The 18,281-nt window shown below is 41.7% G+C and overlaps 1 protein-coding gene across 7 annotated transcripts in view; it reads right to left on the bottom strand.

Moving 5' to 3' along the window:
* Positions 1-6,532, bottom strand: part of N4BP2L2 (NEDD4 binding protein 2 like 2) — a 103,474-nt gene extending 96,942 nt beyond the window's left edge. For 3 of the 7 annotated variants that reach the window (XM_023547239.2, XM_010589367.3, XM_064269943.1), the window contains exons 1-2: positions 6,325-6,527; positions 2,442-3,823 (exon numbers count right to left, since the gene is read on the bottom strand). In XM_023547239.2, the coding sequence (XP_023403007.1) occupies positions 2,442-3,823; positions 6,325-6,495 (1,553 nt within the window). In that variant the 5' untranslated portion in view covers positions 6,496-6,527. Of the gene's footprint in view, positions 1-2,441; positions 3,824-5,525; positions 5,672-6,324 lie in introns of all 7 variants that reach the window. The other 4 variants (XR_010318168.1, XM_023547237.2, XM_023547238.2 and 1 more) reach the window with 3 other exon arrangements.
* Positions 6,533-18,281: the final 11,749 nt, after the last annotated feature.

Here is an 18,281-nt window from a genome sequence, read left to right as displayed (position 1 = left end):
GTCTCAGAAGAGAGGCCTGGTGACCTACTTCCAAAAGACCACAGCCACAGAAAACCCTGTGGAGCACAGCTCTGCCCCGACAAACGTGAGCGTCTTTGGCATTTTTAGAGAACAATGAATAACATACCATTATGTCTCCTCCAGTGGATGGCAGGGTCAAGTCAAAGTAGGATATGAAGATGCAGGGGGGAGAAAGGACTAAAGTAAGAGGCAGCTAAAACACTACCCGCAAGAATTTGAACTCCATCTAAGGCCTGCATACTCCTGACTACAGATCAGTACTAAACACTGCCCTTTCAGTGCCCCAAATCAGCTCAACTCTAATCTCCCACATCTTTATTCCTCTCTGAACTCATTTTGGAAGCTAACTCTTACTTCAAGCCATTCCTTACTGGAGAATATGTGGCATTATAATCAACTCTAAATAACCAACACCGCACCCCTTTGCTGTCAAGTCGATTCCGACTCAGAGCAACCCTAGACGACAGAGTAGAACTGCCCCCTAGGGTTTCCAAGGCTGTCATCTTTAAGGAAGAAGACTGCCGCTGGTAGGTTCGAACCGCTGACTTTTTGGTTAGCAGCTGAGCCCATAACCACTGAACCACCGGGGCTCTTAAATAAACAACAGTACTGCCATTCAAAATAGGCTGACCTAAAGAAGTATTTGCTGCCTCTTTAACCAAGCTCCTCGAAGTCAGGAGTCAGTACCGGCCTATGTGTGGAACAGACACTGACGTCAGTAGGGAGAAAATGCTCTTAGTGTCACTTATATCCCTCATGTGATCTCTCGCCAGTGTTCGTAACCCAAAGCCACTTAACCTGAACTTATACCCTTCACGCTCTGCTCCTTCTATAAAATGAAAAGAATACAACTTTATGGAAATACTCCAGAAATTAGAAATCAAGACACAGAAGTTAGTTGTTGCTACTACATATAACTTTCCTTTTTTTAAATCATACACCTATTCTCAAATAAGGAGCGCTGGTGGTGTAATGGTTAAGCGCTCAGCTGCTAACTGAAACACTGCAGTTTGAACCCACCAGCAGCTACGAGGGAGAAAAAACCTTGCAATCTGCTTACTGCTTAGAAAACTCTATGGGGCAGTTCTAATCTGTCACATAGGGTCACTATGAGTCAGAGCTGACTCAATGGCACACAACAACATTCCTCGAATAAAAATGCATACATATCAGTATAATCGTCTCTATCATCTCCCACTCCGGCCACGTCCCCCTGGCAGTCTACTGAATTACCACTGCTTCCTACTTTGTTTCAAGATGCTCCAATACGGTGTCCCAAACCCACCTTTCCTGCTTATATTTCCTAGTCGCTCTTAGTCAGATGGCCCTAGGTAGCAGACTCCTTCGTTTGGTTCCTAAATTTCCAGTATTTCTCTGACATTGAATCCTAAATCTGGAAGGCCGCCCATGTTTGCGAGACAACCTCACTCTCTAACTTCTATCCTTTCCAAAGAGTTCAAATTTCATCTTCTCTACAAAATCTTCACTAAATCGAGAGGAACCAAAATGTTGCACCAGTTCAAATTCATTCACAAAGATCACGGCTTATAACACACCATGAAGTGATCATAGCACAGATTTAACATTTTTCTAACTTCTAATTCTGAAAAAAACTTTATAGTTTAGAAATTGGAGATTTAGAAAAATATAAAGTAGTTTTCAAAGTAAATATACAACATTTGCAAAATGGTTCCTTGGACTTTTTTTATTCTCACCCAAAGGTATCAAAAACATTTTCTTTTTCTCCTTATCTGGTATAAACCTTGAATCCTCCTAGATAAAGTGCAGAGAATTTGTATAGCCTTTCTTTTCGCTTTTCATTACAAAAGTTACATACTCACGTGCATCAATATTCTGTTTTAAGATGTAAACAAAAGCAGGAGTTTAAAAAGTTTTGCAATAAAACATCACCAGCTGTAACTCCATTAATTCAGATTTTGCTCACTTCAAACTCCTTAAATTTTAAGACACCAAAAAGGACTTCCCCCTGCCAAACAATGCTATGAACCAGGCACAGTGTTTAACACACTTCACATTCCTTTCCTGGGTTATCTTCTTTGGTTCTCATGGTAATTCCAGGACAGGTATTGTTCAGTCCATCAAAAGACAGCAGAACTTGCCCAAGGTCACAGAGTGAGATAACTCTTCTTAACTAGCTGACTTCGAAGGGAAGGCCAGCACAGTTCTCAAGCAGCCGTGCTTTCATCACTGTATAATTATACGTGGTGTATCTATTTTCAAAGCCCTCAGCAAATTTAAATTTAATGCTAATTCTCCTTTCTCCTATCAGAAAACATTTACACCATGGGACGCCATTGTGAAATATAACAAATTCAAGGTTTTATTCTACCAGAAACATTAGTGCATCTGTCACTGATAACTAACGTAATTTGTGACTTTAAGTAATAAATCACCCTTACCGAGACAACGTTGTTTTTCCAGAACCTGGCAGGCCTCTTAAAAGGATAAGTAACTTCTGCAGTTTATGCAGCTTTTCCTCTTGAAACCGTTGGTTCATAAACATGTCTGTTCTGTCCCACTGGTCCATGGGAGGGTCTCTCCACCATTCTCCTCCGGTTTCACAGAAACCGTTGCTCACAAGTCCATCATGCACGCTGTAGTCGTTTCTAGGGCGATGGACACTACTGCTATTCTCAGGACAGAAGGTATACTCGTCGTTCTGGCCGGAAGTCGGACAAGCCCAGTTATCGGGACAACTATTTACATAACATCCACTGCCGGGCTGGGGGTCATCCGGGACGTGGAAGATACCTGACGGCGGATTTGGTGGGGCATTAAATCTCTGAGTGTCGAAATGACAGTTAAAGCTGGGAAGAGGAGGAAGAGGACCACGGGGTACTATAAAAGAAGGCACTGATTGCCATTCCGGCCTGAAGGAAGTACATGAAATATCACAAAATGGAGGTACTACTTGTCCATCACAGGGGTACTCGCCTGGCTTGTTCCCCAAGTCCTGCTGATAACCGCACTGGGACGGAGGACTGTTACTGAGTGGCCCTTTCTCCTCATTAGATCTGAAGGGATCCCTGTGATGGTCCTGGTAACGTGGAGGAAGCTGTTCCGGGGGGGGTTCGGGCCCCTGGCAACTGTCTTCCCAATCACCCTTTTCATTTTCAAGCTCTTCAATTTCTTTGTAGAACTGGGATAATTCGCTGTCAATCTCTGATTTTGGGGAGTTATATTTGTGTTTCTCTTCTCGTCCTCCTTTGCCATTTATACCATTGATGGTGTCTGCCTGGTTCCTTCTTTCATTACATTTCTTCTTCTCAGGGGGCTTGTAAACAGGGCCTATAAATGCTTTACTCGTACTATATACCCCATCGTCCTCAGGGGGCTTGTAAACGGGGCCTATAAATGCTTTACTCGTACTATATACCCCATCGTCCTCACGGGGCTTGTAAACGGGGCCTATAAATGCTTTACTTGTACTATGTACCCCATCGTCTGTGGGTGCTAGCGGAAGACCTGCACCCTTCAGAGCGTGTGACTCAATGCATCCCACAGTATCTGGTCTGTTTTGAGGCATCACATCATGCAAAGGTTTCGACAAATCTGTAGTTTGTCTTTTGTCCTCCCGAGGGTGACTACTTCCTTTGAAATCAAGGATGGTTACAGGGGCCCAATCATTTCCAGTTTTCTCTCGGACTCTGCGAAAATCAGCTCCACCGCGATGGGAGAAAACATAAGCCTCTTCAGTTGATTTCAATCTTTTGTAGCATGGTTCACTGGTTAGTTCTTCTCCATGACCCAAAGATTTCACTTCAATTTCACCATAAGGCATCTGAGGAGCAAATAAACCATATAATTAATAGCTAATATTTTAAACAGGAGCCCTGGTGGAACAATGGTAAAGCGCTCGACTGTTAATGGAAAAGTTGGTGGTTTGAACCCACCCAGCAGCTCTGCAGGACAAAGACCCAGCGATCTGGTCCTGTGAGAATTACAGCCTAGGAAACCCTATGGAGGCAGTTCTACTCTGTCACATGGGGTTGCTATGAGATGAAATTGACTTGACAGCATCAAACAACAACAAACAGTTACACATGGTTGAAAATCGACTCAACAGCACCCAGGAACATTTAAAAAACGTAAACAAAAGTTTCTTCAGAAACAAGAAATTAGAAAAAGGGTAAATTTGTGATACAGGGTTTTAATGCTAACATCTTCCCAAAATACTGTAGTCAAGTTGTCATTGTATAATCGCTTGCTATTTAAGGATTATCATAAATTGAGTTAACGTAAGTAAAGCACTAAGGTAAATCTCACTGAAGAAAATATCCCTTAAAAAAAAAAATCTCACTTTTAATCTACATGATCCATTTCTTAATTTAGAGAATTTGAAGAACTAAGTTTGGAAAATTTAACCAATAATACATATCTTCATAACACAGATCACAACTGTGGACTAGGATGTAAAACCGCCAACCAAATTAACACTTACATCAACACAGGCCCGTGGTAAATTGCATCATAAACATTCTCCTGTTTAAAACCAGCGTGTCCTTAGGAGTAAATGGATCCAGCTGGAAAACCTCAAACAACCACACCTCCTTGGCAATCAAACATTAGATTATCGGAAATATCACTCTTTATGGGCCCTTTCCCTGTGAAGAAGGAACCCTGGTGGCACAGTAGTTAAGCAGTCGGCTGCTAACCAAAAGGCTGACAGCTCAAACTCACCAGCTTTGGAAACCCTATGGGGCAGTTCTACTCTGTCCTACAGGGTCACTATCAGTGGGAATAAAGACCAGATGAAGACCAGAGAGTGGGCAGAGTGAACTACTGCTGGATGGCAGTGGGTTTTTCCTGTGAATAGAGTAAAAGCAGTTCCCAAATGGGTGGACTGCTTTAATTAAAAGAATAAAGATTATAACTTCAACTGTTCTGAAAATGATGCAAATATATTAAGTTAAAAAAAAATGTGGCAACTAACAAAATCAAATTATCTCCTCCAGATTTATTTATCTCAAGGATAACTTTTACTTTCCTTGAAGTTTCTTACAGACCTCAAGATACAATCCAAATTCCTGTTTTACTCAATATGAGCTGCACTGGGCAAATCAGCTGCAAAAGACCTCTGTGAAGTGCTAAAAAGCAAAGATGTCACTTTGAGGACTAAAGTACACTGGACCCGATCCATGGTATTTTCAATAGCTTCACATGCATGAGAAAGACGGACAATGAATAAGGAAGACTGAAGAAAAACTGACGCCTGTGAATTATGCTGGTGAAGAATACTGAATATACCAAGGACCTCCAGAAGAACAAACCAATCTGTCTTGGAGAAGTACAGCCAAAATGCTCTTTAGACGTGAGAATGGTGAGACTTCTCTTACGTACTTTGGACATGTTACCAGAAGGGATCAGTCCCTGGAGAAGGACATCATACTTGGTAAAAAGGAAGATCAGTGAACAAGAGGAAGACCCTCGACGAGATGGACTGACACAGTGGCTGCAAGAATGGGCTCAAAAATAGCACCTACTGTGAGCATGGCGCAGGACCAGGCAGTGTTTGCGTTCTACTGCAAAAAGGGTCGCTGTGAGTCCTCCGTCCTCCGTCAGGTGCCTACTGGATGGACACCTAACAACAACTCGGTACTTCGTTCCCTTCACTCCCTGGTCTCCCTCTCTAACAGGAAAGGGCAGAAAGATGGAAGACGGAGGTAAACCCGAGACAGCGCGAGCGACAGTCAGGCTGGAGGAAGCAGGAGCTATAAAGGACGGCGTCCTCCCGGAAGCAGAGCCCTCAGTTCTCGGTCACCCCTCAGCTGACTTCCCCACTCGCAACGCCAGGGACAGGTCCCGAGGAAGGGCGAGGGGGCTGCGTTCGGACGGGGCTGCCACACCACCTCGTCCCCGCTCAGGGCGGGCGGCCAGGGCAAAGTGCGTCACCGGCTTCCTGGTCCCCACACAGACGTGCCCAGGCCCTTCCTAGGACTCGCAGAGGTCTCCGAGGCTCAAGGGCTCGCTCCGGCCTACGCGTCTAATTTACAGGCGCAGGGCTTAATCGCCGGGCTGCTAACCGAGAGGTGGGCGGTTCGAGCCCACCCATCGGCTCTGGGAGCGAAAAGACCTGGAAACCTGCTTCCCTGAAAATTACAGCCCAGGAACCCTACGCGGAAGATCTGCTTTGTCCCATACGGTCCCTAGGAGCCGGAATCCACTCGATGGCGATGGGTTTTGGGGACCAAGCCAGCGAGCACCGAGATGGTGAAGGAGGACGAAATCGAAAAACGTCAATACGACTACCTCGCCCTCACTTAACATGGGCTGTCTACTCACCTTACTCTGCAACTCTGCATTGACCTCCACTTCCCAATAAAACCTTCTAGAAAGCGCTCTCCAAAAAAAGAAAGAGAAACGCGGAGACCTAGCCCCCGAAACAGGTGCCAGAGCGACTACAAGGCCATCCCTGACGATCCGGGCAACAAGCCGCACCACCGGACGCAACATGGCGGCCGCCTCTCTGTTCCCAGGCAGGAAGCCTGGGTTCGCGCCGAGCATTGTGGGAACTGAAGTTCTTCGTTCCAGCTGGCCCGGTAAACCTATCTGTGTGGAGACTCGGTCTCCCAGAATTCATTGCGTGACCAAGCACCAGTTAGGCAACAAACCCACGACCGGAAGTAGTTCCCCGGTGTGGGGGGAGTTTAGAAATGCCGACCTTGGCTGAAAAAGCAGACGTCTGCTTCAGTGTTCACCCCTAAAGGGAAGGAGAACGTGAGTGTCGTGCCTGGCACCACAAATGGATGGCAGCAGGTGCTCTCAGTGCATGCTTAAGACTGTAGATGAAGAGCCAGCGGGCTTTCAAAGGGGACTCAACATTTGGTATCTCCAAGTAGACTTGCTGTCATTTCTAAGAAAAACCACTAGGCATTTTAGGGTCATGCTCTTCTATCAAAAAGAGACTCTCTACAGCAGAGGACAATAGGTAAAAATACTTAGGAGAAGAGCATTAGTGTCATAATCTGATTTTTTTTTTTAATTAAAGTAATCAAATGCAAACACTTCAGAGTGTTCCTTATTTAAAAAGTCAACATATGAACAGAGATTGGAGCATCACCTGGTAACAAGTGCTATGTAAGTGTTGCATTAAACATAAATACAAACCAAACAGCTGTGCATCCGAACAGCTTAGGCCTCTTCTCTGGTGCCCGCTCCTCCCGCCAGACTCACCGCCCCCACCCCAATTTTGTTCTTGCACGGGACAGTTGATAATCTCGTCATATTTAAACAGATCTTTTTAATTTATAAATACAGTAGTTAAAATCACACTCTGAAGTGCTTGCCTTTGATTATTTAATTAATGCCACTGTGTCCCATGACTATATCATGGCTTGCCAAAAAAACGAATAAATCTGTCTTTGAAGTACAACCAGAATGCTCCTTAGAAGCATAGGTGGTGAGACTATGTCCCACATACTTTGGACATATTATCAGGAGGGATCAGTCCCTGGAGAAGGACTTGGTGGAGGGTCAGAGAAAAAGAGGGAGACCCTCAATGAGGTGGATTGACACAGTGACTGCAGCAGTGGTGTGACCCTAATACCTCACAACATGTTTTCTCCTATTCAGAATGGGTGATGGAGAGCTTGACGTAACTAACGCCATAATGATACTCTAAGTAACCTATAAGCATTTTTTATTGTACCAGCTACACTGGTTTCTTTCCACAGGGATGCGGCGCCCTCTTGGCTCCTGTGTGCTTGGTCTCTCTCCTCTTCTTTGTTCTCTGGAGAAATGGCCTTCAACCTGCAAGATGGCAGCTAGGAAGGCTGCCTGGTGCTTTTAATATGCAACTTTCTTTTTTCCTTTTTATCTCAGTCAGAGTGGACTTGGAAGGCCAGTTCCACTAGTCAGGAGATTGTCACGTAAGTTTTTTTTCAGCCCGTTACAAACGTACACATTACCCAGATGTCTGACATGTATATCTTTAGTGTAATAGAGTTTCTTGTAGTTGTTTTGTGATGTATATGATCATCTGTTGGCTACCTGCTTAAAAATGTTATGTAATCCTTGATAAAATGATACATAAGCTCTGATGTAAAAATTGCTTTTGGGGGGACTCCATAAAGGACAGCCTGCATTGCTGTCGGGGCCCCTCCATTCATGTCACCTCCTAGTAAACTTTCTCTCTTTTTCTGACTTGAAGTACATTTCATTGGCTCGACCGCTCCAGGGCATGGACCCCAATTGGGTAACAGTGGGCTGAAGTATAAAAACAATTGTGAGGATGGCGCAAGACCGGGCAGTGTTTCATTCTGTTGTGGGGTGGCTATGAGTCGGAACCTATTCGACCATACCTAACAACACTGTGTGCCAAGTGATCCACCCACTTGTTAAGAATCTTCCTCAAGTACAAATTCTCACTTTGTCTTACGTTTCCTCCTGGTTAGATTCAAGTTATGTATCCCTTGAAATAACCACATAAGTCAATTTGTACCTGTCTGCTCCTTATTGCATCCTTGTTGATGATCTTAATCTTTATCACCTGATCAAGGTGTCGTTCAGCTTTCTGCAATGTGTATTTCCCTCTTGTAGCTAATAAATCTGTAAGTCTTGGAAGAAATACAACCAGAATTCTCTTTAGAAGGGAGGACGGCAAGGCTTCAGCTCACTTACTTTGGACATGTCATCAGGAAATACTAATTGGTAGGAAAAAAAAATCATGTTCAGTAGAAGGTTATTGAAAATGAGGGAAACCCTCAATGAGACAGATTACCACAACAGCCGAAACCATGGGCTCAAGCACAGCAATGATCATGAAGATGGCACAGGACCAAGCAGTGTTTAGTCCTGTTTTATGTAGGGTCACTGTGAGCCTTAGCCAGCTGCACAATAACTGACAGCGACTAGGAGATAGTTTGAGACCCAGCAGCTGCCTCATTCCTGTTCGCTTTTTCCCATCACTCTTTATCTGTTGATTCTGGCTCCAGATGATCTTGGTCTTCATGGTTCCAAAATGTCTTTTTTCCCCCCCAACTGTTATCTAAATTTAATATTTCTGTCTTTTTACATTTATGACACTTTCTCAGAAATCATTGACAGCTATTTTGTTAACTTCATCTGTAAATTCTTACAGGATACTGTGATATTTTCAATTTTGGTAAGGAAACTTGAACTCAAGGCAGCTGGATGATCACTCCTGTTGCGTGTTACTTCCTCCATACTGATGTTTCATGGGTGAGGCATTAATGGTTCCATGGTAGAGTTCTCACTTCTCATGTGGGAGAAGCAGGTTTGATTTCTGGCCAATACGCCTTGTGTGTAGCCATCATCCGCCCCTTAGTGTGCTATGATGCTGAACAGGTTTCAGTCAGGGTTTCAAACTGGTTCATTCCAGCTTGAACCCCTGCTGAGAATTTGCATTTCCACCACAGATACACTGAATCAGAATCTACATTTTAACAATACTTATGCTGTGAATCAGAATCAACTCGATGGCAATGGGTTTTTTAAAATATATATATATACCTGAGAATCACCTGGGAAGTTTTGTTACAGTGTAGATTCTGATTCAGTATATATGGGGTGAAAAAGTCACAGCAAGAGTTCAAACTGGAATGAACCAGGTCAAAGCCCTGGTTTTAGCAGACTAAGATGGACTAAAAAGAAAGGCTTGATAATGTGTTTCCAAAAATCACCCAATGAAAACCCTATGGATCACAACAGAACAATTCTGTTACATACGCACACAGTGACAGGGCTCCAAAATACATAAAACAAACTAACAGCATTAAAAGAGAAATAGAGAGTCCACAATAATAGTAGGAGACTTCAACACACCACTTTCAGTGAAGGACAGAACATCTAGAAAGAAACTCTATAAAGATACAGAAGATTTAAATGCCACAGTCAACCAACTTGCCTTCATAGACATACACAGAACACTCCACCCAGCAGCAGCAAAGTACACGTTCTTTTTCAGTGTGCATGTAACATTGTCCAGAATAGACCACATTTTAGGCCACAAAGCCAGTACCCAAAACAAAAACATCGAAATAATACAAAGCATCTTCTCTGATCACAATGCTATAAAAGTAGAGATCAATGACAAGAACAGCAAGGGAAAAAAACCAAATACATGGAAACTGAACAGTACCTTGCTTAAAAACTATTAGGTAATAAAAGAAACCAAGAATGTAATAAAAAAAAATCATAGACTTAATCGAGAATGAAAACACATAAAAACCTTTGGGACACAGCAAAAGTGGTGCTTAGAGGTCATTTTACAGCAATAAACATACACATCAAAAAAGAAGGAAGGGCCAAAACCAAAGCATTAACCCTGCAACCTGAACAAATAGAGAGCAGCAAAAGAAGCCCACAGTCACCAGAAGAAAGGAAATAATAAAGATTAGAGAAGAAAGAAATGAAACCAAGAAGAGAAAAACAATAGAATCAACAAGACTGGAAGTTAGTTCTTTGAAAGGATCAACAAAATCAACAAACCACTGGCCAAACTGACAACAGAAAAACCTAGAGGAGGTAAATAAATAAGAAATGAATGAGTGATATCACAACAGAATCAACTGAAATAAAAAGGAACATAGAATATATGAACAAATGTACTCAAACAAATTTGAAAACCTACAGGAAATGAACAAATCTCTAGAAACACTACATACCTAAACTGACACAAACTGACATAGAAAAGCTAAATAGAGTTATAACAAAAGAAGAGATTGAAGAGGTAGTAAAAAAAAAACTTACAACAACAAAAAAGCCCTGGCCTGGATGGCTTCACTGAAGAATTCTACCAGACTTTTAGAGAAAGGTCACAAAAATACTACTCAAACTATTTCATAGCATAGAAAAGGAAGGAATATTCCCAAATTCATTCTATGAAACTAGCATAACCTTGGTACCGAAGCCAGGCAAAGACACCACAAAAAAAGAAAATGACAAGCCAATATTCCTCACAAATAACAGATGCAAAAATTCTCAACAAAATTCTAGCCAATAGAATCCCATAGCATATCAAAAAATAATACATCGGAGGCAGGGCCAAGATGGCTGACTAGGTAGACGCTACCTCAGATCCCTCTTGCAACAAAGACTTGGAAAAGCAAGTGAATCGATCACATACATAACAATCTACGAACCCTGAACAACAAACACAGATTTAAAGAGTTAACCTGAGTGACAGAGACGGAGAAGGAACAACTACAGGGAAGCAGCGACTGTTTTTGGAGCCTGGAGCCAGCGTCCCAGTCAGGTAACCTTGGCACCGGGCTTAGGACTGGGCCCAGGAGAGCTGAACACAAAATCTTGTGACGGTGCAAACAAGGAGCGCAGCCCTACCCCCCTGAACTGACCCCGGGAGGGGGCCCAGTCGGTCCGCGCCGGCGGCGTGGCGACACGGCTGGTGGGAGAAGTCCCCGGAGGCAGTGACTGGTTTTGGAGCTGGGAGTGCAGCGTCCCAGCCGGGGAACCTTGGTACCGGGCTTTGGACTGGGCACAGGGGAGCTGAACACGGTATCTGGTCACGGCGCAAACACGGGGCGCAGCCCTACTCCCCTAAACTAACCCCGGGAGGGGGCCCAGCCGGTCCGTGGAGGCGGCGCAGCGACGCGGCTGGCGGGACGAGAAGTCCCCGGGAGGCAGCGACTGATTTTGGAGCCGGGAGTGCAGCATCCCAGCAGGGGAACCTTGACGCTGGGCTTTGGACTGGCAGCAGAGGATCTGACCGCGGCTTCAGCGGGCCAGATCCTCGGGGGCAATCTCCACACAGCCAGCAAACATAGGCGACACGCCCCTCGGAAATCTCAGATAAAATAGTCATCCCAAGCAAGATAAGCAACTTTGGCTATATTCCGGGGTGCTACTCTTCTGTTTTTCTGAACCCTCCCCTCCCCTTCCCAGGAGGCTTCATTAACATTGGAATTTCCTGAGCCAGAGGGAGAACGGCTCCGGCTCCGAGGCTTTGCTTTTCCCTTTTTTTTTTTTTTTTTTTGGTCTTTTCCTAACCCATTCTTCCGGCCTGAGAGAAGCAACCACAAAAAACCCAGGGACCAAAAATCCTTCCCTAATTGGACTAAAAACACAGAACCAGCTCCAGCCAAGCATATATGATCCAAATCTCTGGCTTTTATCCCTACAGGGAACAAGGTGGCTGTTATAATACAAAGGCAGTTCTGATAGGGATCTGACTGCATTTTTTTTTAGCGGATTTACTGGAAAAACAAGTTTCCCAGGTCTGATATCTCTGCTTATTCAACAGAGCCCTAACTGACCCACAACAGGGAACTGAGGGCTGAAGCTCCCCCCAGACCACCTAGCCTCTTGCCTTAGGGGTCTAAGGAGGGTGATACCTACCAATCAGTGGAGGTACTTGCATTGGGGGCCTAAGGTACAGCTGCAGTGCCCTCCCACAAGGTGCTATAGGAATAGAGACACACCCACCTCACTGACACTTGGGGGAAGCCTGTCAGCATCCTGCCCCCCCTGGAGTGTGAACCCCAGCTGCTCATAGAATCTGGTGCACACAACTATCACCACTACTTCTCGAGGTTGATAGGTGTTAGGGTGCAGCACACACTTGATGACCCAAAATCAGATTCTACTCAAGAATAGTGAATAGACTCAGGCATATATATCTGGCAACAGCCCAAACCAGCTGGTTATAGGTCTTAAGTAAGTCAAGGGCTACAACAAACAAGACAGCACAATCTAGTAGCCCATCCACGTATATTGAAAGAAAACAAAACAAGATAAGACTCAGTGAGCAATTATAGAATAAACCACTACTATATCTTACTGATGGCTGAGAGACAGCAGTCGATATCAAACCACATAAAGAAGCAGACCATGACAGCTTCTACAACCCCCCAAACAAAAGAATCAAAATCTTTGCCAAATGAAGATACAATCCTGGAATTATCAGATACAGAATATAAAAAACTAATTTACAGAATGCTTCAAGACATCAGGGATGACCTCAGAAATGAAATAAGGCAAACTGCAGAAAAAGCCAAGGAACACACTGATAAAACAGTTGAAGAACTCAAAAGGATTATTCAAGAACATAGTGGAAAAATTAATAAGTTTCAAGAATCCATAGAGAGACAGCATGCAGAAATCCAAAAGATTAACAATAAAATTACAGAATTACACAACGCAAGAGAAAGTCAGAGGAGCAGACTCGAGCAATTAGAATGCAGACTGGGACATCTGGAGGACCAGGGAATTAACACCAACATAGCTGAAAAAAAAATCAGATAAAAGAATTTTAAAAAATGAAGAAACCCTAAGAATCATGTGGGACTCTATCAAGAAGGATAACTTGCGTATTATTGGAGTCCCAGAACAGGGAGGGAGGACAGAAAACACAGAGAAAATAGAAAATAGTTGAAGATCTGCTGACAGAAAACTTCCCTGACATCATGAAAGACAAAAGGATATCTATCCAAGATGCTCATCGAACCCTATTTAAGATTGATCCAAAAAGAAAAACACCAAGACATATTATCATCAAACTTGCCAAAACCAAGGATAAAGAGAAAATTTTAAAAGCAGCCAGAGATAAAAGAAAGGTCTCCTTCAAGGGAGAATCAATAAGAATAAGTTCAGACTACTCAGCAGAAACCATGCAGGCAAGAAGGCAATGGGATGACATATACAGAGCACTGAAGGAGAAAAACTGCCAGCCAAGGATCATATATCCAGCAAAACTCTCTCTGAAATATGAAGGCGAAATTAAGATATTTACAGATAAACACAAGCTTAGAGAATTTGCAAAAACCAAACCAAAGCTACAAAAAATACTAAAGGAAATTGTTTGGTCAGAAAACCAATAATATCAGATACCAGCACAACCCAAGGTCACAGAACAGAACATCCTGATATCAACTCGAATAAGGAAATCACAAAAACAAATTAAGATTAATTAAAAAAAAATGCTCAAAACAGGGAATCATTGAAGTCAATATGTAAAAGATCACAATAATCAAAAAGAGGGACTAAATACAGGTGGCACAGAACTGCCATATGGAGAGGGATACAAGGCAATATAGGACAATACAAGGTAGGTTTTTACTTAGAAAAATAGGGGTAAATATTAAGGTAACCACAAAGAGATATAACAACTCCATAACTCAAAATAGAAGCCAAGAAAAACGTAACGACTCAACAAACATAAAGTCAAATACTATGAAAATGAGGATCTCACAATTTACAAAGAAAAACGTCTCAGCACAAAAAAGTAAGTGGGAAAATGAAATTGTCAACAACACACATAAAAAGGCATCAAAATGACAACACTAAACACTTATCTATAATTATGCTGAATGTAAATGGACTAAATGCACCAATAAAGAGACAGAGAGTCACGGACTGGATAAAGAAACACAATCCGTCTATATGCTGCTTACAAGAAACACACCTTAGACTTAGAGACACAAACAAACTAAAACTCAAAGCATGGAAAAAAATATATCAAGCAAACAATAAGCAAAAAAGAAGAGGAGTAGCAATATTAATTTCTGACAAAATAGACTTTAAACTTAAATCCACCACAAAGGATAAAGAAGGACACTACATAATGATAAAAGGGACAGTTGATCAGGAAGATATAACCATATTACATATTTATGCACCCAATGACAGGGCTGCAAGATACATAAATCAAGTTTTAACAGAACTGAAAAGTGAGATAGACACCTCCACAATTATAGTAGAAGACTTCAACACACCACTTTCAGAGAAGGACAGGACATCCAGTAAGAAGCTCAATAGAGACACGGAAGACCTAATTACAACAATCAACCAACTTGACTTCATTGACTTATACAGAACTCTCCACCCAACTGCTATAAACTATACTTTTTTTTCTAGCGCACATGGAACATTCTCTAGAATAGACCACATATTAGGTCATAAAACAAACCTTTGCAGAATCCAAAACATTGAAATATTACAAAGCATCTTCTCAGACCACAAAGCAATAAAAGTAGAAATCAATAACAGAAAAACTAGGGAAAAGAAATCAAATACTTGGAAACTGAACAATACCCTCCTGAACAAAGACTGGGTTATAGAAGACATCAAGGAGGGAATAAGGAAATTCATAGAATGCAACGAGAATGAAAATACTTCCTATCAAAACCTCTGGGACACAGCAAAAGCAATGCTCAGAGGCCAATTTATATCGATAAATGCACACAGACAAAAAGAAGAGCGAGCCGAAATCAGAGAACTGTCCCTACAACTTGAACAAATAGAAAGTGAGCAACAAAAGAACCCATCAGGCACCAGAAGAAAACAAATAATAAAAATTAGAGCTGAACTAAATGAATTAGAGAACAGAAAAACAATTGAAAGAATCAACAAAGCCAAAAGCTGGTTCTTTGAAAAAATTAACAAAATTGATAAACCATTGGCCAGACTGACTAAAGAAATACAGGAAAGGAAACAAATAACCCAAATAAGAAACGAGAAGGGCCACATCACAACAGACCCAACTGAAATTAAAAGAATCATATCAGATTATTATGAAAAATTGTACTCTTAAAAAATTTGCAAACCTAGAAGAAATGGATGAATTCCTCGAAAAACACTACCTACCTAAACTAACACAATCAGAAGTAGAACAACTAAATAGACCCATAACAAAAACAGAGATTGAAACGGTAATCAAAAAACTCCCAACAAAAAAAAGCCCTGGCCCGGATGGCTATACTGTAGAGTTCTACCAAACTTTTAGAGAAGAGATAACACCAATACTACTAAAGGTATTTCAAAGCATAGAAAATGACGGAATACTACCCAACTCATTCTATGAAGCCACCATATCCCTGGTACCAAAACCAGGTAAAGACATCACACAAAAAAGAAAATTACAGACCTATATCCCTCATGAACATAGATGCAAAAATCCTCAACAAAATTCTAGCCAAGAGAATTCAACAACATATCAAAAAAATAATTCACCACGACCAAGTAGGATTTATACCAGGTATGCAAGGCTGGTTTAATATTAGAAAAACCATTAATGTAATCCACCATATAAATAAAACAAAAGACAAAAAACACATGATCTTATCAATTGATGCAGAAAAGGCATTTGACAAAGTCCTACACCCATTTATGATAAAAACTCTCACCAAAATAGGAATTGAAGGAAAATTCCTCAACATGATAAAGGGCATCTATGCAAAGCCAACAGCCAACATCACTAAATGGAGAGAGCCTGAAAGCATTTCCCTTGAGAACAGGAACCAGACAAGCATGCCCTTTATCACCGCTCTTATTCAACATTGTGCTAGAAGTCTTAGTCAGAGCAATTAGGCTAGACAAAGAAATAAAGGCCATCCGGATTGGCAAAGAGGAAGTAAAATTATCTCTATTTGCAGATGACATGATCTTCTACACAGAAAACCCCAACGAATCCACCAGAAAACTACTGAAACTAATAGAAGAGTTTGGCAGAGTCTCAGGTTATAAGATAAACATACAAAAATCACTTGGATTCCGCTACATCAACAAAAAGAACATCGAAGAGGAAATAACCAAATCAATACCATTCACAGTAGCCCCCAAGAAGATAAAATACTTAGGAATAAATCTTACCAAGGATGTAAAAACCTATACAAAGAAAACTACAAAGCTCTACTTCAAGAAATTAAAAAGGACATACTTAAGTGGAAAAACATACCTTGCTCATGGATCGGAAGACTTAACATAGTAAAAATGTCTATTCTACCAAAAGCCATCTATACATACAATGCACTTCCGATCCAAATTCCAATGACATTTTTTAATGTGATGGAGAAAAATATCACCAACTCCATATGGAAGGGAAAGAAGCCTCGGATAAGCAAAGCATTACTGAAAAAGAAGAAGAAAGTGGGAGGCCTCACTCTACCTGATTTCAGAACCTATCATACAGCCACAGTAGTCAAAACAGCCTGGTACTGGTACAACAACAGACACATAGACCAGTGGAACAGAATTGAGAACCCAGATATAAATCCATCCACATATGAGCAGCTGATATTTGACAAAGGACCAGTGTCAGTTAATTGGGGAAAAGATAGTCTTTTTAACAAATGGTGCTGGCATAACTGGATATCCATTTGCAAAAAAATGAAACAGGACCCATACCTCACACCATACACAAAAACTAACTCCAAGTGGATCAAAGACCTAAATATAAAGACTAAAACGATAAAGCTCATGGAAGAAAAAATAGGGACAACCTTAGGAGCTCTAATACAAGGCATAAACAAAATACAAAACATAACCAAAAATGACGAAGAGAAACCAGATAACTGGGAGATCCTAAAAATCAAACACCTATGCTCATCTAAAGACTTCACCAAAAGGGTAAAAAGACCACCTACAGACTGGGAAAGAATTTTCAGCTATGACATCTCCGACCAGCGCCTGACCTCTAAAATCTATATGATTCTGTCAAAACTCAACCGCAAAAGACAAACAACCCAATCAAGAAGTGGGCAAAGGGTATGAACACGCACTTCACTAAAGAAGATATTCAGGCAGCTAACAGATACATGAGAAAATGCTCTCGATCATTAGCCATTAGAGAAATGCAAATTAAAACTACAATGAGATTCCATCTCACTCCAACAAGGCTGGCATTAATCCAAAAAACACAAAATAATAAATGTTGGAGAGGCTGCAGAGAGATTGGAACTCTTAAGCACTGCTGGTGGGAATGTAAAATGGTACAACCACTTTGGAAATCTATCTGGCATTATCTTAAACAGTTAGAAATAGAACTACCATACAACCCAGAAATCCCACTCCTCGGAATATACCCTAGAGAAACAAGAGCCTTCACACAAACAGATATATGCACACCCATGTTTATTGCAGCTGTGTTTACAATAGCAAAAAGCTGGAAGCAACCAAGGTGTCCATCAACAGATGAATGGGTAAATAAATTGTGGTATATTCACACAGTGGAATACTACGCATCGATAAAGAACAGTGACGAATCTGTGAAACATTTCATAACATGGAGGAACCTGGAAGGCATTATGCTGAGCAAAATTAGTCAGAGGCAAAAGGACAAATATTGTATAAGACCACTATTATAAGATCTTGAGAAATAATATAAACTGAGAAGAACACGTATTTTTGTGGTTACGAGGGGGGAGGGAGGGAGGGTGGGAGAGGGTTTTTTACTGATTAATTAGTAGCTAAGAACTGCTTTAGGTGAAGGGAAGGACAATACTCAATACATGGAGGGTTAGCTCAACTGGACTGGACCAAAAGCA

Source organism: Loxodonta africana, chromosome 17 (assembly GCF_030014295.1).
Source record: "Loxodonta africana isolate mLoxAfr1 chromosome 17, mLoxAfr1.hap2, whole genome shotgun sequence".
Lineage (NCBI taxonomy): Eukaryota > Metazoa > Chordata > Mammalia > Proboscidea > Elephantidae > Loxodonta > Loxodonta africana.
Note: the sequence above shows the minus strand (reverse complement) of the source record. Positions and strands in the feature narration are given on the sequence as shown.